General features: G+C 39.0%; 1 protein-coding gene across 6 annotated transcripts in view; it reads right to left on the reverse strand.

Moving 5' to 3' along the window:
* pclob (piccolo presynaptic cytomatrix protein b) overlaps window positions 1-26,996 on the reverse strand; it is a 197,398-nt gene that overhangs the window by 72,465 nt on the left and 97,937 nt on the right. For all 6 annotated transcript variants that reach the window (XM_061969547.1, XM_061969548.1, XM_061969546.1 and 3 more), the window contains 6 exons: window positions 18,466-18,557; window positions 12,360-12,435; window positions 12,168-12,287; window positions 4,588-4,696; window positions 2,063-2,130; window positions 1,751-1,992 (listed from right to left, as the gene is read on the reverse strand). In XM_061969547.1, the coding sequence (XP_061825531.1) occupies window positions 1,751-1,992; window positions 2,063-2,130; window positions 4,588-4,696; window positions 12,168-12,287; window positions 12,360-12,435; window positions 18,466-18,557 (707 nt within the window). The remainder of the gene's footprint in view (window positions 1-1,750; window positions 1,993-2,062; window positions 2,131-4,587; window positions 4,697-12,167; window positions 12,288-12,359; window positions 12,436-18,465; window positions 18,558-26,996) is intronic.

Genomic DNA, 26,996 nt, shown 5'->3' on the forward strand with positions numbered 1-26,996 from the left:
TTAGTTTTTAGTATAAGTTTGCTGGTTTCAAGAAATGTAATGCCGAGCGCATATCATTATGTCAAGATAAAGGCACTAGCATTTACTTCATTTAAGAATATTTTTCAACATATTGAGCAAAAAGGTCTCTTTTTTTTTATACCAATAAAAGTGCACTTGTTATTAGTGAGAATATACTTATTTTAAGGTATTTTTGGGTTCATTGAAGTTAGCTAATTTTACTTGTTTTGGAAAGTCTTGACAAGCCAGATTTTCTTGTTGTATTGGCAGATAATTTTGCTTATCCATCCATCCATCTTCTTCCGCTTATCCGAGGTCGGGTCGCGGGGGCAGTAGCCTAAGCAGGGAAGCCTAGACTTCCCTCTCCCCAGCCACTTCGTCCAGCTCTTCCTGTGGGACCCCGAGACGTTCCCAGGCCAGCCGGGAGACATAGTCTTCCCAACGTGTCCTGGGTCTTCCCCGCGGCCTCTTACCGGTCGGACGTGCCCTAAACACCTCCCTAGCGAGGCGTTCGGGTGGCATCCTGACCAGATGCCCGAACCACCTCATCTGGCTCCTCTCGATGTGGAGGAGCAGCGGCTTTACTTTGAGCTCCTCCCGGATGGCAGAGCTTCTCACCCTATCTCTAAGGGAGAGCCCCGCCACCCGGCGGAGGAAACTAATTTGGGCCGCTTGTACCCGTGATCTTGTCTTTTCGGTCATAACCCAAAGCTCATGACCATAGGTGAGGATGGGAATGTAGATCGACCGGTAAATTGAGAGCTTTGCCTTCCGGCTCAGCTCTTTCTTCACCACAACGGATCGATACAGCGTCCGCATTACTGAAGACGCCGCACCGATCCGCCTGTCGATCTCACGATCCACTCTTCCCTCACTCGTGAACAAGACTCCGAGGTACTTGAACTCCTCCACTTGGGGCAAGATCTCCTCCCCAACCCGGAGATGGCACTCCACCCTTTTCCGGGCGAGAACCATGGATTCGGACTTGGAGGTGCTGATTCTCATCCCAGTCGCTTCACACTCGGCTGCGAACCGATCCAGTGAGAGCTGAAGATCCTGGCCAGATGAAGCCATCAGGACCACATCATCTGCAAAAAGCAGAGACCTAATCCTGCAGCCACCAAACCGGATCCCCTCAACGCCTTGACTGCGCCTAGAAATTCTGTCCATAAAAGTTATGAACAGAATCGGTGACAAAGGGCAGCCTTGGCGGAGTCCAACCCTCACTGGAAACGTGTCCGACTTACTACCGGCAATGCGGACCAAGCTCTGGCACTGATCATACAGGGAGCGGACTGCCACAATCAGACAGTCCGATACCCCATACTCTCTGAGCACTCCCCACAGGACTTCCCGAGGGACACGGTCGAATGCCTTCTCCAAGTCCACAAAACACATGTAGACTGGTTGGGCAAACTCCCATGCACCCTCAAGGACCCTGCCGAGAGTATAAAACTGGTCCACAGTTCCACGACCAGGACGAAAACCACACTGTTCCTCCTGAATCCGAGGTTCGACTATCCGGCGTAGCCTCCTCTCCAGTACACCTGAATAGACCTAATTTTGCTTAGTTTAAGTGAAATACCCCTAATTTTTGTAATTATTTTGCAGTGTCGGAGAACGTTTGCCGGGTTTGTAGCCTTTGATGCTTCACCATTTTGTGTTCATATCAAAACGCCACCCTGCGCGTATTACTTTCTGTCAGTCAAAGACGTCGTAACATCATCAAGCGGCCATTAAAATTCACTACCTTGTGTCGTTGCTTCTTGTTTATGGCAGGAGACGCGGGCTGGCCGGGGCTCGGCACGCCACTGGAAGCCGCCGATCCGGTGCCTGAGTGGAGGAGAGCGGAGCGCTCCAACGCCGACAACGCTCCCAACCCTCCGGGTCCGACTCCGGCGCCCGGCATGCCCGGAGCCTGCTGCTGGGACACCTTCTGCAGCTCTGCCGCCAGCTGGTTAGGATCCACACCGGGAGAACGCTGCCCACCGACTGAAGAGAAACATCCACACGGTAAGGGGTATGGCGGTGGTACACACACATGCAAGCGCAGTGTACGTACCGGCCTTAAGCTGAACGTGGTGCTCCAGGACTTGTGGGTGCTCGGGGTCAGACAGCATGTTCAGGTCCCTGTTTGGATCCATAGGAGGGTACGTTATATATCAACCAGTGGGTTTATTTGCCAGATGGAGGAGAGGGTAGTCATGGGCAGAGGTGGGTAGTAACGCGCTACATTTACTCCGTTACATCTACCTTAGTAACTTCTGGGATAAATTGTACTTCTAAGAGTAGTTTTAATGCAACATACTTTTACTTTTACTTGAGTATATTTATGGAGAAGAAACGCTACTTTTACTCCACTCCATTTATCTACATTCAGCACGCTACTGATTTTTATCCATCTGTTAATGCACGCTTTGTTTGTTTTGGTTTGTCAGACAGACCTTCAAAGTAGGATCTATCGCATGCCTGCTCTTCACCAATCAAATGCGGTCACTGGTGACGTTTGACTCCGTTTCACCAATCAAATGCGGTCACTGGTGACATTTGACTCCGTTTCACCAATCAAATGCGGTCACTGGTGACGTTTGACTCCGTTTCACCAATCAAATGGAGTCACTGGTGACGTTTGACTCCGTTTCACCGATCAAATGCGGTCACTGGTGACCTTTGACTCCGTTTCACCGATCAAATGCGGTCACTGGTGACATTTGACTCCGTTTCACCAATCAAATGCGGTCACTGGTGACGTTTGACTCCGTTTCACCAATCAAATGCAGTCACTGGTGACGTTTGACTCCGTTTCACCAATCAAATGGAGTCACTGGTGACGTTTAACTCCGTTTCACCAATCAAATGCGGTCACTGGTGACGTTTGACTCCGTTTCACCAATCAAATGCGGTCACTGGTGACGTTTGACTCCGTTTCACCAATCAAATGCGTTCACTGGTGACGTTTGACTCCGTTTCACCAATCAAATGCGGTCATTGGTGACGTTTGACTCCGTTTCACCAATCAAATGTAGTCACTGGTGACGTTTGATTCCGTTTCACCAATCAAATGCGGTCACTGGTGACGTTTGACTCCGTTTCACCAATCAAATGCGGTCACTGGTGACGTTTGACTCCGTTTCACCAATCGAACAGAGCCAGGCGATCACGTGATTAACTACACATTAAGTTTCAGCGGCAACAAGCTAAAGCTTACATGAACTCAACGTCAAATTTGAGGAAGCACATCGCGGTAAGTAACCTTAGTAGATATTTTGGCTGTCACCGTAGGCTGATGTTAGCTTCCCTGCTATGAATCACTGTCAAATGTACATCGTGTGGGGACATTTATTAACGCACTGCAGCCTCATAGACACACACACACACACACACACACACACACACACACACACACACTTGCTTGCTTATGGTTGTCCATCGATTCGATGATGACCATCTTCTTTTATTTATGAGTCTGCTGATGTTTGAAAAGTCCGATCTTTTGAGGTCGGAGACTCAGGTAAAGAAGATACCTGCGCAATGATGGTTTTTAGAGTGGCATGAGGGGTGCGCTTTTCCCAACGCCACTACCTTGATTGTAAGAAGATCGTTCCAGTGGCAAGGGAGACCCTAGACGACCGGCATCTTCTTACAACTGCAGGAAGCTGCCGGAATCCAGGTTTTTGGGAAACCGCCTCAAAGCTTGCCGCCACCAGCTTGCTTTTCTGTCAGGGTGTGCTCCCTTAGCCTTCGTCCGCTTTTACAGCCATTGTGGTGCTTCTCACTGCTACCATCTTCTGCCTGCTCCACCGTTGAGGTCTTCGGGATCACTCTTAGTCTGGACTCTACCCTTCGACCTGTTCGGCTTGGGTAACCCTGCCAGGAGTACAAGACTCCAGCCGACATAGCTCTAGGGGTCATGGAGACGTGCAAAGTGCCCCACCACGATAAGGTGGTGATCCCGTCGGGACACACACACACACACACACACACACACACACACACACACACACACACACACACACACACACACACACCCACACGCATGCATAGAAACACGAATCAGAAGTGCACAGTGTGTTCCCAGGTGCAGCCCACACCTATCAGTTTATGGTTTGCGTAAAGGCTAACTTGTTATTTTTCTTTGTAATCTCTGCCTACTGAGCCTATGGTGCTGTTAAGTTATTGTGGCTCAATTTGCCTTAATTATTTTTACGTTAATGTATTATTATTTAATATATATTATTGTTTTAGTTGCTTAAGAGATATTCCTGGCTCTGAATTTGCTCATTGCTATCTTTATGTTTTTGTGCATTATTTGTTGCCGTCATCATTAAACGAACAGGTTACTCATCGGTTACTCAGTACTTGGGTAGTTTTTTCACAACATACTTTTTACTTTTACTCAAGTAAATATTTGGGTGACTACTCCTTACTTTTACTTGAGTAATAAATCTCTAAAGTAACAGTACTCTTACTTGAGTACAATTTCTGGCTACTCTACCCACGTCTGGTCATGGGTCGCCATATTGCATCTAAACATGTCAGAGCTCTTCGGTGGTACGGGAGGGCCGGATGGTGACAGCTGGGACTTACAGTCGCACACAGAGCTCCGCCTCCGCACACGCCTGGGCCGTGACGCCTTGGACTTCTTCGTAGGTCTTCCCTGTCATCGGGATCCCGTTCCACTCCAACACCTGCATGCCTGGTGGGGTCAAAAGTGAAAGTAAGGTTATGCATGGATTAACGACAGACCTGGGCAAATCAAAGCCAAGGTTAAGCTTTTCAATCTGGCCCGCCGGACATTCCCAAATCATTTTTTTTTAGATCTTTAAGAAGGGGAACCGGAGGGTGTGTTCTAACTATCGTGGGATCACACTCCTCAGCCTTCCCGGTAAGGTCTATTCAGGTGTACTGGAGAGGAGGCTACGCCGGATAGTCTCGAACTTCGGATTCAGGAGGAACAGTGTGGTTTTCGTCCTGGTCGTGGAACTGTGGACCAGCTCTATACTCTCAGCAGGGTCCTTGAGGGTGCATGGGAGTTTGCCCAACCAGTCTACATATGTTTTGTGGACTTGGAGAAGGCATTCGACCGTGTCTCTCGGGAAGTCCTGTGGGGAGTGCTCAGAGAGTATGGGGTATCGGACTGTCTGATTGTGGCGGTCCGCTCCCTGTATGATCAGTGTCAGAGCTTGGTCCGCATTGCCGGCAGTAAGTCGGACACGTTTCCAGTGAGGGTTGGACTCAGTCAAGGCTGCTCTTTGTCACCGATTCTGTTCATAACTTTTATGGACAGAATTTCTAGGCGCAGTCAAGGCGTTGAGGGGATCCGGTTTGGTGGCTGCAGGATTAGGTCTCTGCTTTTTGCAGATGATGTGGTCCTGATGACTTCATCTGGCCAGGATCTTCAGCTCTCACTGGATCGGTTTGCAGCTGAGTGTGAAGCGACTGGGATGAGAATCAGCACCTCCAAGTCGGAGTCCATGGTTCTCGCCCGGAAAAGGGTGGAGTGCCATCTTCGGGTTGGGGAGGAGACCCTGCCCCAAGTGGAGGAGTTCAAGTATCTCGGAGTCTTGTTCACGAGTGAGGGAAGAGTGGATCGTGAGATCCACAGGCGGATCGGTGCGGCGTCTTCAGTAATGCGGACGCTGTATCGATCCGTTGTGGTGAAGAAGGAGCTGAGCCGGAAGGCAAAGCTCTCAATTTACCCGTCGATCTACGTTCCCATCCTCACCTATGTTCATGAGCTTTGGGTTATGACCGAAAGCACAAGATCACGGGTACAAGCGGCCGAAATGAGTTTCCTCCGCCGGGTGGCAGGGCTCTCCCTTAGAGATAGGGTGAGAAGCTCTGTCATCCGGGGGTAACTCAAAGTAAAGCCGCTGCTCCTCCACATCGAGATGAGCCAGATGAGGTGGTTCAGGCATCTGGTCAGGATGCCACCCGAACACCTCCCTCGGGAGGTGTTTAGGGCACGTCCGATCGGTAGGAGGCCACGGGGAAGACCCAGGACACTATGTCTCCCGGCTGGCCTGGGAACGCCTCGGGATCCCCCGTGAAGAGCTGGACGAAGTGGCTGGGGAGAGGGAAGTTTGGGCTTCCCTGCTTAGGCTGCTGCCCCCGCGACCCGACCTTGGATAAGCGGAAGAAGATAGATGGATGGATCTTTAAGATGTAAAGTGTAGCTGCCATTATGATGTGCACTCATGTTTTCTAATGACCGTAAGTCTTCAACTATACTAAGTCTTTCAATGGTCGAAATCTGCATCATATACTAGTTAGTATGGTCATCTAATTAGTTACTATGGTAATTTAGTTAGTTACTATGGTCATCTAATGAGTTACTATGGTCATTGAATTAGTTACTATGGTAATCTAATTAGTTACTATGTCAACAAATGAGTTACTATGGTAATTTAATGACTTACTATGGTCATCTAATGAGTTACTATGGTAATCTAATTAGTTACTATGGTCATCGAATGAGTTACTATGGTTGCACCTGCTTTTCTGGTATTGATTAGAGTCTTTTATATTCTGGTGTTTTCCCTGTCCGTTGTTCGCCGTGCGCTGCAGACGACGGTTTGTTTGTCGGTGTTGTCGTTTGTTTCACGCCACCTATGTCTTCACTTTGCGCGAAGCCAGCAGCAGTGTGTGTTACACCGCCTTGTGTGTTGAAGTCAATCATCTTCTTGCCTGCACAAACACCCCAGCATACGACAAGCGTGGCTTCATTAAAGCATATTTGTTTATAGCATGAGTGTCATTCTACGGAGCCCCTAATGGGACACGGGGGAATTTTTTTTTTTATAATTTATGTTTTTTTTGTTTGTTTTTTTAAACATTATCTCGTGCGCACGAGAAAGTTTATCGTGCACACGAGATACATGTTTTTTTAGACTTTCTCGTGAGTGTATCTCTTGCGCACTTTTTCTAAAGTTATAAAATATTTTAAAAAATTAATTTAAAAAAATAAAACAAATTTTTTTAGACATGTATCTCATGCGCACGAGAAACCTTCTCGTGCGCACGAGATACATGTCTAAAACAATTTGTTTCTTTCTCGTGCGTGTATCTCTTGCGCACTTTTTATAAAGATATAAAAAAATGTATACATGTATAAAAAAAAATAAATAAAAATAAAAAATTTAAATATTTTACAACTTTATAAAAAGTGCACAAGAGATACACGCACGAGAAAGTTTATCGTGCGCACGAGATACATGTCTAAAAAATATTTTAAAAAAATTAAAAACATTTTTAATATTTTTATAACTTTATAAAAAGTGCGCAAGAGATACACGCACGAGAAAGTTTATCGTGCGCACGAGATACATGTCTAAAAAAATAAATTAAAAAATGTATATATATATATATATATTTTTTTTTAGACATGTATCTCGTGCGCACGAGAAACTTTCTCGTGCGCACGAGATACATGTCTAAAAAAAATTAAAATAAATATAATATATATATTTTTTTTTATAACTTTATAAAAAGTTTATCGTGCGCACGAAATACATGTCTAAAAATTAAAAAAATTATAATAATACATTTTTTAAATTTTTTTATAACTTTATAAAAAGTGCACACGAGATACACACACGAGAAAGTTTATCGTGCGCACGAGATACACGTCTAAAAGAAATACAATTTACAAAAAAGTATTATTATTTTTATTTTTCATATTTTTTATAACTTTATAAAAAGTTTCTCCTGTGCACGAGATACATGTCTAAAAAAAAAAGTATATGTATATTTTTTTTACAAATGCATCTCGTGCGCATGAGATACATGTCTAAAAAAACAAAAATAAAAATAAATTAGAATCCTTTTTTTTTTATAACTTTATAAAAAGTTTATCGTGCGCACGAGATACATGTCTAAAAAAATAAATTAAAGAAATGTACATATATATATATATATATTTTTTTTTTTTAACATGTATCTCGTGCGCACGAGAAAGTTTCTTGTGCGCACCAGATACATGTCTAAAAAATTTTTTTTTTTTAATAAATAATTTTTTGAAATTCTTTATAACTTTATATAAAGTGCGCAAGAGATACAGGCATGAGAAAGTTTATTGTGCGCAAGAGATAAATGTCTAAAAATATATACATATATATATATTTTTTTTTTTACACATGTATGTCGTGCGCACGAGAAACTTTCTCGTGCGCACGACATACATGTCTAAAAAAAATAAAAATAAATATAATATATATATTTTTTTTTTATAACTTTATAAAAAGTTTATCGTGCGCACGTGATACATGTCTAAAAAAAAATAAAAATAAAAATAATAATACATTTTTAATTTTTTTTTATAACTTTATAAAAAGTGCGCACGAGATACACGCACGAGAAAGTTTATCGTGCGCACGAGATACATGTCTAAAAGAAATACAATTTAAAAAAAATAGTATTATTATTATTATTATTTTTTTTTTATAACTTTATAAAAAGTTTCTCCTGCGCACGAGATACATGTCTAAAAAAAAAAGTATATATATATTTTTTTTACAAATGTATCTCGTGCGCACGAGAAACTTTCTCGTGCGAACGAGATACATGTCTAAAAAAATAAAAATAAATTAGAATCCTTTTTTTTTTCTTATAACTTTATAAAAAGTTTCTCGTGTGCACGAGATACATGTCTAAAAAAATAATTAACCCCCCCCCATGTCCCTTTAGGGGCTCAGTATCATTCAGTGAGTTTTGCATCATTTTTTAAGGTTGAAATGCTGTATTATTTTTAAAAAAAAGCATTGATTTGTTTGCAGCTGCTCAAAAAATCGATTAGTCATCTGAGTCAAAGCTCTGGTATTTCTATCGTCAGCCTCCCACGCCCACAGCTCACACTCACACAAAAAACCTCAACGGCTGCTGGGATTAATGTGCTTCTTTTCAGACAACTCCCTGGGCTGTCGCCGTGCAGCACAAACTCATTTGGTCCATCCCCATGCTCTATTTCTGCTGGCACCTGAAGGCACGTCGTGTTGCACACTTCTAATTCAGCATGCAGCAGCGCGTAGACATCGTCTCTCTGACCACCTGGCCGGCTGCTTTGTAACACTTCTAACGGGAGCAATGCCTCATTTAAGACGCCCTTTGCCTCGTTAAACAGTGCTGGGATGAAACAAATCCATTCCCAAATCAAACACTGTGCAGTGCATCCTTAAGAAAACAACATCTAACATCTAAGAATCGTCACGAGCAGATTTCAGATTGCACACCGCGTGCTAAATATAGCCTGATGACTAACTGCACCCAAGGTGGAGCCTCTTTTAATAGGAAATGACACCAAAGCGCAAACGCATGACTTTTTGGATCATGCTGTAGTAGGTTTCTACGGTATACCGGTACTAGTATAGTACAGCTATACTAAATAATCATATTCAGTACTATACTGCCTCTAAAAAGTACCGGTACCTTTTTTTTTAACGGGCATGTCGTCACGTCGTGGAGCATGTTTGGCAGCGCACAATCACAGAGTACTTACAAGCAGACACAGTGTGTAGACAGAAAATGGGGAATGGACACATTTTGGTGTAAAAAGTAAAGATAAAGGTGAAGTTGTAACACTGAAACGCCCTCAGGAAGAGCTGCTTTAAGACATGGCTAGTGTTTTAGCTACTTCTAAATCACTAATCCTCGCTTCCATGGCAACAAATAAAGTACGTTTCTTACAAGTATTATTATCACTGCAGGACGAGGAATAGCTAAACATGCTTCACTACACATCGTAGGAGGATACAATAGCTCACCGGCGTCACAATGTAAACAAACGCCACGGGTGGATCTACACCTGACATCCACTGTAATGATACCAAGTACAAGAGTGTATCTAGTCGATACTATTTTCGATATTTTTTAGCATCTCAAAATCTTTTTTCCTTTATTTTAAAATTCATGTTATGTTTATAAACTCAGGAAATATGTCCCTGGACACGACTTTGAGTATGACCAATGTATGATCCTGTAGCTACTTGGTATCGGATCGATACCTAAATGTGTGGTATCAACCAAAACTAATGTAAAGTATCAAACAAGAGAAGAATAAGTGATTATTACATTTTAACAGAAGTGTAGACAGAACATGCTAAAACAGAAAGTAAGCAGATATTAACAGTAAATGAACAAGTATATTAATAATCAATTTTTACAGTTTGTCCCTCATAATGTTGACAAAATAATAGTATGTTACTGCATACGTCAGCAGACTAATTAGGAGTCTTTGTTTGTTTACTTACTACTAAAAGACAAGTTGTCTAGTATGTTCACTTTTTTATTTAAGGACTAAATTGCAATAAGAAACATATGTTTCATGTACCCTAAGGTTTTTTTGTTCAAATAAAGCCAAAATTGACATTTTTTTGCTGTGAGATATTGTCTGGTGTGCCGTGGGAAATAATACAACTTCACCTAATTGGTCCAAAAAATTTTTTTGGCAAATCAATAATTGTAATAATGTGTCGTTGTCTAGTGCAGTGTTTTTCGACCTTTTTTTTGGTATGTAAAAGGTATGTAACGTTTAAACCAAAAATGACACAAAAGGCACTGACGCATAGGGATGGCTTTGTAAAACTAAAGTAAAACTGAACTGGCTACAAAGTAAACAAAAACAGAATGCTGGACGACAGCAAAAACTTACGGCGTGTGGAGAGGAGACGGCGTCCACAACGTACATCCGTACATGACATGACAATAAACAGTGTCCCCACAAAGAAGGATAGCGTACGCACAACTTGAACAGTCTTGATTGCGAAAACAAAGCAGGTGCGGGCAATAGAACTCAAAGGGAGGCGAGACGCTGCTACAGGAGAACGCCAACAAAACAGGAAGGGTCACCAAATAAACAGCGCAAGACAGGAACTAAAGCACAAACAAACTCAAAATAAGGCATGGCAACCTGGTGGAGTTTCATTTTTTAACCTTTTCTGCTGGTGGTGTTCCTCCCTATTTTTTTTTTTAATGAAAAAAATGTGCCTTGGCTCAAAAAAGGTTCACTATTTTACAAACCCCGTTTCCATATGAGTTGGGAAATTGTGTTCGATGTAAATATAAACGGAATACAATGATTTGCAAATCATTTTCAACCCATATTCAGTTGAATATGCTACAAAGACAACATTTGATGTTCAAACTGATAAAATATTTTTTTTTTTGGAAATAATCATTAACTTTAGAATTTGATGCCAGCAACACTTGCCAAAGATGTTGGGAAAGGTGGCAAAAATAGCGATAAAGTTGAGGAATGCTCATCAAACACTTATTTGGAACATCCCACAGGTGTGCAGGCTAATTGGGAACAGGTGGGTGCCATGATTGGGTATAAAAACAGCTTCCCAAAAAATGCTCAGTCTTTCACAAGAAAGGATGGGGCGAGGTACACCCCTTTGTCCACAACAGCGTGGCTTCGTAAAAAAAAGAGTGCGGGTACATTCCTGGCCCGCCTGCAGTCCAGACCTGTCTCCCATCGAAAATGTGTGGCGCATTATGAAGCGTAAAATACGACAGCGGAGACCCCGGACTGTTGAACGACTACATGAAACAAGAATGGGAAAGAATTCCACTTTCAAAGCTTCAACAATTACTTTCCTCAGTTCCCAATTGTTTATTGAGTGTTGTTAAAAGAAAAGGTGATGTAACACAGTGGTGAACATGCCCTATCCCAACTACTTTGGCACGTGTTGCAGCCATGAAATTCTAAGTTAATTATTATTTAATTAATGTATTAATATATTGTCTTTGTAGTGCATTCAATTGAATATGGGTTGAAAAGGATTTGCAAATCATTGTATTCCGTTTACCGTATTTTTCGGAGTATAAGTCGCACCGGAGTATAAGTCGCACCTGCCTAAAATGTATAATAAAGAAGGAAAACTATGAAAAAACTGCGACTTATAGTCCGAAAAATACGGTATATTTACATCTAACACAATTTCCCAACTCATATGGAAACGGGGTTTGTATTTAAGGACTAAATTGCTCTAATAAACATATGTTTAATGTACCCTAAGATTTTTTTGTTAAAATAAAGCCAATAATACCATTTTTTTGGTCCCCTTTATTGAGAAATGTATCGAAATACATTTTGGTAACGGTACCAAAACATTGGTATGGGGACAACCCTAGTCTGTAGACTTTAAGCAATAATTGCAAGTTGCTTTTACCCTCAATGACTTTGCCCTCTGCCATTCCACCAGGAATAACTCTGGCAATGTAGGCTCCGATCTCTCCGCGGCTCCCCGGAATCTCTTTGCCGCCGACCACTCGTATCCCAAGACCGTTGCCTAAAGAACATACTTAACAATTAGCCCTGAAAGCAAGAATCCGACATGATCAAGGTCTGTGTGAGTTAGTACCTGACACACTGGAGTCCCTCTGGTCTCTCAGGAGCTTCACACGAGTGTGAGGGAAGACGTAAGGGACCAGTTTCATCTGAGGAATACGTGACAATGTGTTCAAAAATGCATATTCAGCATGGATAGTCGACATTTGAACAGAGCTGTGTGAGGTCTGAGAGTCACACACTTTTCACTTTTGGTACATTGCATCAAATAGCAAGTGTCTCTTTGAAGTAAGTCATCTCTTAAAGGGGAACTGCACTGTTTTTGCAATTTTGCTTATCGTTCACAATCATTACGAAAGACGGGACATTTTTATTTTTTTTTGCATTCTAAATATTAAATAAATGTGATCAAAATGTAACTTACAATGGAGCCTACAAAGCCTTTAAAAAACATCCAATCACCTCCACTGAGGTTCTATCTACATGATGTAAGTATATATGTAATGTAGTAACATTCATAATAACATGTAATATATACATGATGTAAGTATATATGTAATGTAGTAACATTCATAATAACATGTAATATATACATGATGTAAGTATATATGTAATGTAGCAACATTCATAATAACATGTAATATATACATGATGTAAGTATATATGTCATGTAGTAACATTTATAATAACATGTAATATACACATGATGTCAGTATATGTGTCATGTAGTAACATTCATAATAACATGTAATATATACATGATGTAAGTGTATATGTCATGTAGTAACATTCATAATAATTTTCAATATATACATGATGTAAGTATATATGTCATGTGGTAACATTCATAATAATATGTAATATATGCATGATGTAAGTATATATGTAATGTAGTAACATTCATAATAACATGTAATATATACACGATGTAAGTATATATGTAATGTAGTAACATTCATAATAACATGTAATATATGCATGATGTAAGTATATATGTAATGTAGCAACATTCATAATAACATGTAATATATACACGATGTAAGTATATATGTAATGTAGTAACATTCATAATAACATGTAATATATGCATGATGTAAGTATATATGTAATGTAGCAACATTCATAATAACATGTAATATATACATGATGTAAGTATATATGTCATGTAGTAACATTCACTATAACATGTCATATATACATGATGTAAGTATATATGTAGTATCTAGTAACATTCATAATAACATGTAATATATACATGATGTAAGTATATATGTAATGTAGTAACATTCATAATAACATGTAATATATGCATGATGTAAGTATATATGTAATGTAGCAACATTCATAATAACATGTAATATATACATGATGTAAGTATATATGTCATGTAGTAACATTCACTATAACATGTCATATATACATGATGTAAGTATATATGTAGTATCTAGTAACATTCATAATAACATGTAATATATACATGATGTAAGTATATATGTCATGTAGTAACATTGATAATAACATGTAATATATACATGATGTAAGTATATATGTCATGTAGTAACATCCATAATAACATGTAATATATACATGATATAAGTATATATGTAATGTAGTAACATTCATAATAACATGTAATATATACATGATATAAGTATATATGTTATGTAGCAACATTCATAATAACATGTAATATATACATGATGTAAGTATATATGTAATGTAGTAACATTCATATTAACATGTAATATATACATGATGTAAGTATATATGTCATGTAATAACATTCATAATAACATGTAATATATACATGATGTAAGTATATATGTCATGTAGTAACATTTATTATAACATTTAATATTTGCATATTTTGATCATTTTAAGCATATGCGGCGCATTAATCAAAAAAAGGCATCACAATATTTGCTTTTTTTTTCATCACTGGTTATTACTGCAAACATCACCTACTGTACAATGTCTGCTGACATTAGGGTGCAGAATCATGTCATATATTCTCATTTAGATTAAAAAAACATCTCATAATCCTCACGTTTTCATGTCGGCCCTTGCCATTTTCGGGGCCCTAAATGGCTGTCAAAGTGTCCCAACTTGTCGGAATACCTACTCAGACGTCTTCTGCCCGGGTGAGATGCATGATTAATGATCTAGAATAAACTTCCAGGGAGCAGGGAAGCGAGGAAACAGCGGACCACTCGATGATGTAAACAGAGGGACACACGGTAAAGATCACGGTACCGCTATAAATAGCTTGTCTGCGTTAGCGCTTATAATAACAATCCCACACAGAAACAATCTATAATTTGTAAACTACCGCATTTTCTCCAATTCAACTTTTACCTGTCCCACTAAACACACAATAAGATTGTTAATAGATGTATAATAAAATTTCTTTGTTATAGTACATTAATATACACCCCAATGAGATTGTTAATATATGTATATTACAACTTCTTTGTTATAGTACATTAATAAACACACAATAACATTGTTGATATATGTATATTACAACTCCTTTGTTATAGTACATTAATAAACACACAGATTGTTAATATATGTATATTACAACTCCTTTGTTATAGTACATTAATAAACACACAAATTGTTAATAGATATATATTACAACTCCTTTGTTATAGTACATTCATAAACACACCATAAGATTGTTAATATATGTATATTACAACTAATTTGTTATAGTACATTAATAAACACACAAATTGTTAATAGATGTATATTACAACTCCTTTGTTATAGTACATTAATAAACACACAATAAGATTGTTAATATAAGTATAATAAAACTCCTTTGTTATAGTACATTAATAAACACCAATAAGATTGTTAATATATGTATATTACAACTCCTTTGTTATAGTACATTAATAAACACCCCAATAAGATTGTTAATATATGTATATTACAACTCCTTTGTTATAGTACATTAATAAACACCCCAATAAGATTGTTAATATATGTATATAACAACTCCTTTGTTATAGTACATTAATAAACACACAGATTGCTAATAGATGTATATTACAACTCCTTTGTTATAGTACATTAATAAACACACAATAAGATTGTTAATAGATGTATGTTACAACTCCTTTGTTATAGTACATTAATAAACACACACATTGTTAATAGATGTATATTACAACGCCTTTGTTATAGTACATTAATAAACACACAATAAGTGTGGAATTAACACATTATTATGCCAAATTTGGACAACCAGGTATGGTGAAGATAAGGTCCTTTAAAAAAAAAAAAAAAAAAAAAAAAATAAGATAAATAAATTAAAAACATTTCATTGAATAAAAAAGAAAGTAAAACAATATAAAAACAGTTACATAGAAACTAATAATTAATGAAAATGAGTAAAATTAACTGTTAAAGGTTAGTACTATTAGTGGACCAGCAGCACGCACAATCATGTGTGGTTACGGACTGTATCCCTTGCAGACTGTATTGATATATATTGATATATAATGTAGGAACCAGAATATTAATAACAGAAAGAAACAACCCTTTTGTGTGAATGAGTGTAAATGGGGGAGGGAGGTTTTTTGGGTTGGTGCACTAATTGTAAGTGTATCTTGTGGTTTTTATGTCGATTTAATAAAAAATAAATAAAAATAAAAACCGATACCGATAATTAAAAAAATGATACCGATCATTTCCGATATTCCATTTTAAAGCATTTATCGGCATCTCTAATCAATATAGCATACTTGCCAACCTTAAGACCTCCGATTTCGGGAGGTGGGGGGTGGGGCGGGGCGTGGTTGAGGGCGTGGTTAAGAGGGGAGGAGTATATTGACAGCTAGAATTCACCAAGTCAAGTATTTCATACATATATATATATATATATATATATATATATATATATATATATATATATATAGACGTAGATATCTACATCCTGAAAATATGCAAACAAAACTGTTTAGATCATTGATACTTCAAACTTGCATAAATAAATATTAAGGAATATAACATAACTTGGCTTCTGAGAGTTTCAAAATGTAATGAATAAAATGCTAAAGTTGTTGATAAACAAGCAATTATTTTAATAATTAAATATGGTCATTTTAAATGAATTATTATGATAATTTAAAATCAATTATTTCAAATATGTTTATTTTAATGTATAATTCTATGGCTGGATGTAGTAAGGAGTCAGGAAAAAATACAAATAAAAATACAATTAATTTTGATGTTTTAGCAAAATGTAGTAAAAATGCATTTATTTATTTTTTATTTTTTTTATTAATAAATATATTTATTTTTAGGTAAGATAAACATAATAATACAATGTATCTCTAGTCTGGATGGTTTAATTCTTGTCACCCTGTTGTCCTCCCGTCATGAAAAAAAGCTGTCCTCACTCAGGTCCGCATGGAGCTGGAGGGGGCGTGGCCTCCAGCTACGGCTGAAAATCGGGAGATTTTCGGGAGAATATTTGTCCCGGGAGGTTTTCGGGAGAGGCGCTGAATTTCGGGAGTCTCCCGGAAAATTCGGGAGGGTTGGCAAGTATGCAATATAGATCAATACGGTCTACAGGGATACAGTCCGTAAGCACGCATGATTGTATTTTTTAATGATAAAAAAAACAAAAAAAAATTTTTTTTTTTTTTTTTTAATTATCCCCCCACCCCACAACACCCCACCCCGGTCCGTGGGACAAATTTTCAAGCGTTGACCGGTCCGCAGTTACAAAAAGGTTGGGGACCACTGATGTATAGTATTTAATATTCTTGTTCTAATTGTTTCAGTCTACCATTCATCAACACAGTCAACTTAAAATGTGTTGCCTATTTGCGAAAAAATATAAAAAAATAGGGCTGCCCTTTGTCACCTAGTCTGTTAATAACTTTTATGGACAGAATTTCTAGGCGCAGTCAGGGAAGTCCTGTGGGGAGTGCTCAGAGAGTATGGGGTATCGGACTGTCTGATTGTGGCAGTCCGCTCCCTGTATGATCAGTGTCAGAGCTTGGTCCGCATTGCCGGCAGTAAGTCGGACACGTTTCCAGTGAGGGTTGGACTCCGCCAAGGCTGCCCTTTGTCACCCATTCTGTTCATAACCTTTATGGACAGAATTTCTAGGCGCAGTCAAGGCGTTGAGGGGATCTGGTTTGGTGGCTGCGGGATTAGGTCTCTACTTTTTGCAGATGATGTGGTCCTGATGGCTTCATCTGGCCAGGATCTTCAGCTCTCACTGGATCGGTTCACAGCCTAGTGTGAAGCGACTGGGATGAGAATCAGCAAGTTTTCTGGTTCTCGCCCGGAAAAGGGTGGAGTGCCATCTCCGGGTTTGGGGAGGAGACCCTGGCCCAAGTGGAGGAGTTCAAGTACCTCGGAGTCATGTTCACGAGTGAGGGAAGAGTGGATCGTGAGATCGACAGGCGGATCGGTGCGGCGTCTTCAGTAACGCGGACGCTGTATCGATCTGTTGTGGTGAGCCGGAAGGCAAAGCTCTCAATTTACCGGTCGATCTACGTTCCCATCCTCACCTATGGTCATGAGCTTTGGGTTATGACCGAAAGGACAAGATCACGGGTACAAGCGGCTCAAATGAGTTTCCTCTCCCTTAGAGATAGGGTGAGAAGCTCTGCCATCCGGAAGGAGCTCAAAGTAAAGCCGATGCTCCTCCACATGGAGAGGAGCAAGATGAGGTGGTTCGGGCATCTGGTCAGGATGCCACCCGATCGCCTCCCTCGGGAGGTGTTTAGGGCACGTCCGACCGGTAGGAGGCCACGGGGAAGACCCAGGACACGTTGGGAAGACTATGTCTCCCAGCTGGCCTGGGAACGCCTCGGGGTCCCACAGGAAGAGCTGGACGAAGTGGCTGGGGAGAGGGAAGTCTGGACCCTACCTCGGATAAGCGGAAGAAGATGGATGGATGGATATAAAGAATATATTCGTTTCTTTGTTTGTTTGTTTTTACCAAAAGATCAAAGACGAGGTGCGCAATTATCTCAGGAAACCCACAAAAAAACTGTCCAATGAGATCACTATGGTGTGTTTCCTATATTGTCCAGTATCTTGCTATCACAGTACTATATGACACAGTTCTGTATTACACAGTACTGTAATACACGAACCAGCATTGGCGTCCCTAATTGATGACAATCTTTGGCAATGAAGGCTCATCTTACCTGTCTCCGGTCCACCGCCACATGCTGGGCCTGGGGATGTCCTTCTCTTGGTTTATCAAACCAGTCCGTGTCCTCTCTTCGCAAGTGGTAGGCTAGACAACGACAAGCAGCAGTTAAAAGCAAGCGCACCCTTGATGAATAATACAAATAAAAAAAGAAGTAAAAGAAAAACCTACTTCAAACAGTCAAGTAAGGGCAAAGCAGAGCTCAATTTTCCAATTAAGCTTTGGAAACCCAGTTTCCAATATGCATCACAAAGTCTGTCACACATCAATTTTGTGTAATTGAATGTATTTTTCCTTCTTCTACTTGGCGTCCGTACCACCATAACGACCAACAATGTAGAACTAAGTATTCATTAAAAACAAGTGCATTTTGAATATTGTTGGCCAGTGTAACATTACACATAGTCTGATAAGTAACACTGTCTTTAAATTAGGGATGTAACAGTAAATTGTATAATGATAAACCGTGGTAAAATTCCTGACGGTTAGTAACACCGTTTAAATGTCTAATTACCAAAAAAAAAAGTATTTTATTAATGCATTTTAGGCAACACTGCTTACTTCCTCAAAACTGAAGCGCCGCAGTGTCGTTCAGCTCGACAAACTACACGGACTTTGCTTTGAAAATGCATTCTACTTCTGTGTAGTCTCGGTGTGCGTTTAAGAGCACAATGCTGTTGGAGGGGAAAATATTTGATGTTTCATTTTGAACGTGCAGCTGGCGTTCTTCCGTCAGAGTTAGCATGCTGCAGGCGATGTGTAGGGAACTTTGCCACAACTTGTTTATAAAGTCTGTAGTTTGTTTACTCGTCCTTAACTTTGTTAGTGTTCCAATGACATCAATACTTGCTCAAATGTTTTGTCGTCTCATGGAATTGAACGCTGGCTGAGTTGTCGGTGAAGCACAAGGATTGTGTGTTAAATGTGAGAGGTATCACTCCTGTTTATTTTCGTTTGCCAAACTGTTGCACTGAAGTACATGGCTGTTGTTGAAGAACAAAGCTGGTTTATTTGACTTTATAAACTGTCCAAAGTGTTTTGTGTTTTATATTGATATCAAAAAGTAAACACCATGTTTTTTTACAAACCCCGTTTCCATATGAGTTGGGAAATTGTGTTAGATGTAAATATAAACGGAATACAATGATTTACAAATCATTTTAAACCCATATTCAATTGAATGCACTACAAAGACAAGATTTTTTTTTGCAAATAAAAATATAACTTAGAATTTTGTGTCTGCAACACGTGCCAAAGTAGTTGGGAAAGGGCATGTTCACCACTGTGTTACATCACCTTTCCTTTTAACAACACTCAATAAACGATTGGGAACTAATTGTTGAAGCTTTGAAAGTGGAATTCTTTCCCATTCTTGTTTTATGTAGAGCTTCAGTCGTTCAACAGTCCGGGGGTCTCCGCTGTCATATTTTACGCTTCATAATGCGCCACACATTTTCGATGGGAGACAGGTCTGGACTGCAGGCGGGCCAGGAAAGTACCCGCACTCTTTTTTTTTACTATGAAGCCACGCTGTTGTAACACGTGGCTTGGCATTTTATTGCTGAAATAAGCAGGGGCGTCTATGATAACGTTGCTTGGATGGCAACATATGTTGCTCCAAAACCTGTATGTACCTTTCAGCATTAATGGTGCCTTCACAGATGTGTAAGTTACCCATGCCTTGGGCGCTAATACACCCCCATACCATCACACATGCTGGCTTTTGAACTTTGCATCTAGAACAATCCAGATGGTTCTTCTCCTCTTTGTTCCGGAGGACACAATGTCCACAGTTTCCAAAAACAATTTGAAATGTGGACTCGTCAGACCACAGAACACTTTTCCACTTTGCATGAGTCCATCTTAGATGAGCTCGGGCCCAGCGAAGCCGGCGGCGTTTTTGGGTGTTGTTGATAAATGGCTTTGCATAGTAGAGTTTTAACTTGCACTTAAAGATGTAGCGACAAACTGTAGTTACTGACAGTAGTTTTCTGAAGTGTTCCTGAGCCCATGTGGTGATATCCTTTACACACTGATGTCTCCTTTTGATGCAGTACCGCCTGAGGGATCCAAGGTCACGGACATTTAATGTTACGTGCAGTGATTTCTCCAGATTCCCTGAACCTTTTGATGATATTACAGAGCGTAGATGTTAAAATCCTTAAATTCCTTGCAATAGCTACTTGAGAAATGTTGTTCTTAAACAATTTGCTCACGCATTTGTTGATAAAATGGTGACCCTCGCCCCGTTCTTGTTTGTGAATGACTGAGCATTTCATGGAATCTACTTTTATACCCAATCATGGCACCCACCTGTTCCCAATTTGCCTGTTCACCTGTGGGATGTTCCAAATAAGTGTTTGATGAGCATTCCTCAACTTCCTCAGTCTTTTTTGCCACTTGTGCCAGCTTTTTTAAAACATGTTGCAAGCATCAAATTCCAAATGAGCTAGTACTTGCAAAAAATAAAGTTCACCAGTTGGAACATTAAATTATCTTGTCTTTGCAGTCTATTCAATTCAATATAAGTTGAAAATAATTTGTTTTATTCTCTTTTTATTTTCCATTTACACAACGTGACAACTTCACTGCTTTTGAGGTTTGTACATATAAACACATAAGTACATTTAAATGTGTGGACATAACTTCCAAATTAACTTTTTCTATAAACATGTTTAAATAGGCATCATGTAATAAAAATAAATTAATAATAAATAAATATAAATAAATACTATTGATGAACAAAAACACAAACATGTGTCATTAAATATATAGATAAAGTTTATCCAGAGCATTTTTATGAGATATTACAAATGACATGATGGTATTATGTTCACATCCCAACACTGTTTTACCAAAAATAGTGAATAATCATGATTAATAATTGTGATTTCAAGATTGATAAAAAATCATCTTAATTATGATTTTGCCCATAATTGCACAGTCCTATGTGTAAGACTGGATCTCATACATGAACACTATTTTTATCTATATGGACAAAAAGTGCAGTCTTATGTCCATAATGTGCCATTTTGAGAATTGTTCACATTTATTTGTAATTATTTATATTATTGTTTTCTTTCTGCCATATTACTTTGTTTATAATACCTTTGTTGCTCTTGTATGAGTTGGGAAAATTGTGTTAGATGTAAATATAAACAGAATACAATGATTTGCAAATCCTTTTCAACCCATATTCAATTGAATGCACCACAAAGACAACATATTTGATGTTCAAACTCATAAACTTTATTTTATAATAAAAATTAACTTAGAATTTCATGGCTGCAACACGTGCCAAAGTAGTTGGGAAAGGGCATGTTCACCACTGTGTTACATGGCCTTTTCTTTTAACAACACTCAGTACACGTTTGGGAACTGAGGAGACACATTTTTTAAGCTTCTCAGGTGGAATTATTTCCCATTCTTGCTTGATTTTCAATGGGAGACAGGTCTGGACTACAGGCAGGCCAGTGTAGTACCCGCACTCTTTTACTATGAAGCCACTTTGATGTAACACGTGGCTTGGCATTGTCTTGCTGAAATAAGCAGGGGCGTCCATGGTAACGTTGCTTGCATGGCAACATATGTTGCTCCAAAACCTGTATGGACCTTTCAGCATTAATAGTGCCTTCACAGATGTGTAAGTTACCCATGTCTTGGGCACTAATACACCCCCATACCATCACACATGCTGCCTTTTCAACTTTGCGCCTACAACAATCCAGATGGTTATTTTCCTCTTTGGTCCGGAAGACACGAACTTCACAGTTTCCAAAAATAAATTGGAAATGTGGACTCGTCAGACCACAGAACACTTTTCCACTTTGCATCAGTCCATCTTAGATGAGCTCAGGCCCAGCGAAGTCGACGGCGTTTCTGGGTGTTGTTGATAAACGGTTGTCGCCTTGCATAGGAGAGTTTTAACTTGCACTTACAGATGTAGCGACCAACTGTAGTTACTGACAGTGGGTTTCTGAAGTGTTCCTGAGCCCATGTGGTGATATCCTTTACACACTGATGTGGCTTGTTGATGCAGTACAGCCTGAGGGATCGAAGGTCACGGGCTTAGCTGCTTACGTGCAGTGATTTCTCCAGATCCTCTGAACCCTTTGATGATATTACGGACCGAAGATGGTGAAATCCCTAAATTCCTTGCAATAGCTGGTTGAGAAAGGATTTTCTTAAACTGTTCAACAATTTTCTCACGCATTTGTCGACAAAGTGGTGACCCTCGCCCCATCCTTGTTTGTGAATGACTGAGCATTTCATGGAATCTACTTTTATACCCAATCATGGCACCCACCTGTTCCCAATTAGCCTGCACACCTGTGGGATGTTCCAAATAAGTGTTTGATGAGCATTCCTCAACTTTATCAGTATTTATTGCCACCTTTCCCAACTTCTTTGTCACGTGTTGCTGGCATCAAATTCTAAAGTTAATGATTATTTGCAAAAAAAAAAAAAAAAAGTTTATCAGCTTGAACATCAAATATGTTGTCTTTGTAGCATATTCAACTGAATATGGGTTGAAAATGATTTGCAAATCATTGTATTCCGTTTATATTTACATCTAACACAATTTCCCAACTCATATGGAAACGGGGTTAGTCCATATATACATTTGGAATGTGTTGTTTGTGTTTTTTTTTAAACAAAACTTAATTAAAGTATTTCAGTGTAAGTAGTTTTTGAACTTTTTGAACACATTTAAAATGACCGTGATAATAATGATAACCGTGATAATTTTGGTCACAACAAGCGTGATAAGAATTGTTCATACCGTGACATCCCTATTTTAAATATAGGAAAATAAAACACTGCATTTTAATCAAGTGTTTTTTTGGCGTACCACTAGTGGTAGACGTACCACAGTTTGAGAATCCCTGGTATATACAAGACACTGAAGGGAAGACGTCTATGATCCCTCCATCAGTTTAACAGCTCTTACATTGGAATCGATAAGATTTCGCAAATTCAAAGGATGTTTTTCAGCTTAGGGCGGAATACAAAATAAATCAAAATGACAAAATAAATAAAGTTTGCATTAAATTGAATGTAAAATCCTACAATACAGCTTTTTTTTTTTTGTAACATTCTAATGACATAGTTAAGTTCCGTACGGTTTATTTGTTTCCGACATGCTTAACATTAAAGTCGGAAGAAGCAACGCTTATACAAACCCCGTTTCCATATGAGTTGGGAAATTGTGTTGGATGTAAATATAAACGGAATACAATGATTTGCAAATCATTTTCAACCCATATTCAGTTGAATATGCTACAAAGACAACATATTTGATGTTCAAACTCATAAACATTTTTTTTTTTTTTGCAAATAATCATTAACTTTAGAATTTGATGCCAGCAACACGTGACAAAGAAGTTGGGAAAGGTGGCAATAAATACTGATAAAGTTGAGGAATGCTCATCAAACACTTATTTGGAACATCCCACAGGTGTGCAGGCTAATTGGGAACAGGTGGGTGCCATGATTGGGTATAAAAACAGCTTCCCAAAAAATGCTCAGTCTTTCACAAGAAAGGATGGGGCGAGGTACACCCCTTTGTCCACAACTGCGTGAGCAAATAGTCAAACAGTTTAAGAACAACGTTTCTCAAAGTGCAATTGCAAGAAATTTAGGGATTTCAACATCTACGGTCCATAATATCATCAAAAGGTTCAGAGAATCTGGAGAAATCACTGCACGTAAGCGGCATGGCCGGAAACCAACATTGAATGACCGTGACCTTCCATCCCTCAGACGGCACTGTATCAAAAACCAACATCAATCTCTAAAGGATATCACCACATTGGCTCAGGAACACTTCAGAAAACCACTGTCAATAAATACAGTTGGTCGCTACATCTGTAAGTGCAAGTTATAGCTCTACTATGCAAAGCGAAAGCCATTTATCAACAACACCCAGAAACGCCGCCGGCTTCTCTGGGCCCGAGATCATCTAAGATGGACTCATGCAAAGTGGAAAAGTGTTCTGTGGTCTGACGAGTCCACATTTCAAATTGTTTTTGGAAATACTCGACATCGTGTCATCCGGACCAAAGGGGAAGCAAACCATCCAGACTGTTATCGACGCAAAGTTCAAAAGCCAGCATGTGTGATGGTATGGGGGTGTATTAGTGCCCAAAGCATGGGTAACTTACACATCTGTGAAGGCACCATTCATGCTGAAAGGTACATACAGGTTTTGGAACAACATATGCTGCCATATAAGCGCCGTTTTTTTCATGGACGCCCCTGCTTATTTCAGCAAGACAATGCCAAGCCACATTCAGCACGTGTTATAACAGCGTGGCTTCGTAAAAAAAGAGTGCGGGTACATTCCTGCCCCGCCTGCAGTCCAGACCTGTCTCCCATCAAAAATGTGTGGCGCATTATGAAGCGTAAAATACGACAGCGGAGACCCCGGACTGTTGAACGACTGAAGCTCTACATAAAACAAGAATGGGAAAGAATTCCACTTTCAAAGCTTCAACAATTAGTTTCCTCAGTTCCCAATCGTTTCTTGAGTGTTGTTAAAAGAAAAGGCCATGTAACACAGTGGTGAACATGCCCTTTCCCAACTACTTTGGCACGTGTTGCAGCCATGAAATTCTAAGTTAATGATTATTTGCAAAAAAAAATACAGTTTATCAGTTTGAACATCAAATATCTTGTCTTTGTAGTGCATTCAACTGAATATGGGTAGAAAATGATTTGCAAATCATTGTATTCCGTTTATATTTACATCTAACACAATCTCCCAACTCATATGGAAACGGGGTTTGTATTTATGTTGTTACATTTTCCTGAGTGAAGGTATTGAACAAGAAACATCAATAAGCAAACATGAGTCAGGAGTGACACTAAATAACATGCATTGTGTTAGGAATGAATAAAATGTTTGTTGTGGAGCATATGTGTCAAACTCAAGGCCCGGGGGCCCACCACTCCATTTTATTTGGCCCTCAAAAGCCTGGAAATAATATGTGTCAATAAAGTGCTTTTCTTACTAAATGTATTATTTCTTTCTATGTTGGGAGAAAAACAATATATGCACTCCATGTAATCGCAAATTATGTTAACTTCAAAATCGTGTAATTATGCAAAAATGAATTATCAAACATTCAAACAATTTAAAAAAATATATAAATAAATACTAATAATAATGATTTCAAAGCAAGTTATCCATCAAATGGTGCAATGTAAAAGCAGCGGTAAAATTCATGGTAAAATTGTGAAATTTACTGTGGTTTTTACAGCAATTGTCTCAAAATGAAAAAAATAACATTCTTTTCTTTTACTGTAATAAACGGTGGTGCTGTTTTGGCATTTACAGTAATACACCGAGAAATCTACAGTTGTTGATTTACGGTAAAAAAAAAAATCTAACAAACTGGCAGCACAGATGACAAACTTTTACTGTAAAAATGCAGTTTTTTTATTTACAGTAAAAAAACAAATGTACATTTTACAGTAAAATTCTGTCAACTGAGCTGCCTTTTTTTAACCATAAAAACAGCAGTATTTTTTTTTTCCATTTACAGTAATATAAACTAAATTTTAAGGTGAAATTATTGCAATTTACCATTTTTTTTTTTTTACATTTTAGTTTAAAAAAAATCTAATAATAAAATGCATACAAAAATCCACTGTTAGAAGCTGCCATCTGGGGCCAAACATAACTGCAATGTGGCCCTCAGTGAAAACCACTTTGACACATCTGGTGTGAAAGTATGTACAAACCCTGTTTCCATATGAGTTGGGAAATTGTGTTAGATGTAAATATAAACGGAATACAATGATTTGCAAATCCTTTTCAACCCATATTCAATTGAATGCACTACAAAGACAACATATTTAATGTTCAAACTCATAAACTTGATTTTTTTTTTGCAAATAATAATTAACTTAGAATTTAATGGCTGCAACACGTGCCAAAGTAGTTGGGAAAGGGCATGTTCACCACTGTGTTACATCACCTTTTCTTTTAACAACACTCAATAAACGATTGGGAACTGAGGAAACTAATTGTTGAAGCTTTGAAAGTGGAATTCTTTCCCATTCTTGTTTTATGTAGAGCTTCAGTCGTTCAACAGTCCGGGGTCTCCGCTGTCGTATTTTACGCTTCATAATGCGCCACACATTTTCGATGGGAGACAGGTCTGGACTGCAGGCGGGCCAGGAAAGTACCCGCACTCTTTTTTTTACGAAGCCACGCTGTTGTAACACGTGCTGAATGTGGCTTGGCATTGTCTTGCTGAAATAAGCAGGGGCGTCCATGAAAAAGACGACGCTTAGATGGCAGCATATGTTGTTCCAAAACCTGTATGTACCTTTCAGCATTAATGGTGCCTTCACAAATGTGTAAGTTACCCATGCCTTGGGCACTAATGCACCCCCATACCATCACACATGCTGGCTTTTGAACTTTGCGTCGATAACAGTCTGGATGGTTCGCTTCCCCTTTGGTCCGGATGACACGATGTCGAGTATTTCCAAAAACAATTTGAAATGTGGACTCGT

This window comes from Nerophis lumbriciformis, linkage group LG10 (assembly GCF_033978685.3).
Source record: "Nerophis lumbriciformis linkage group LG10, RoL_Nlum_v2.1, whole genome shotgun sequence".
Taxonomy (NCBI): Eukaryota; Metazoa; Chordata; class Actinopteri; order Syngnathiformes; family Syngnathidae; genus Nerophis; species Nerophis lumbriciformis.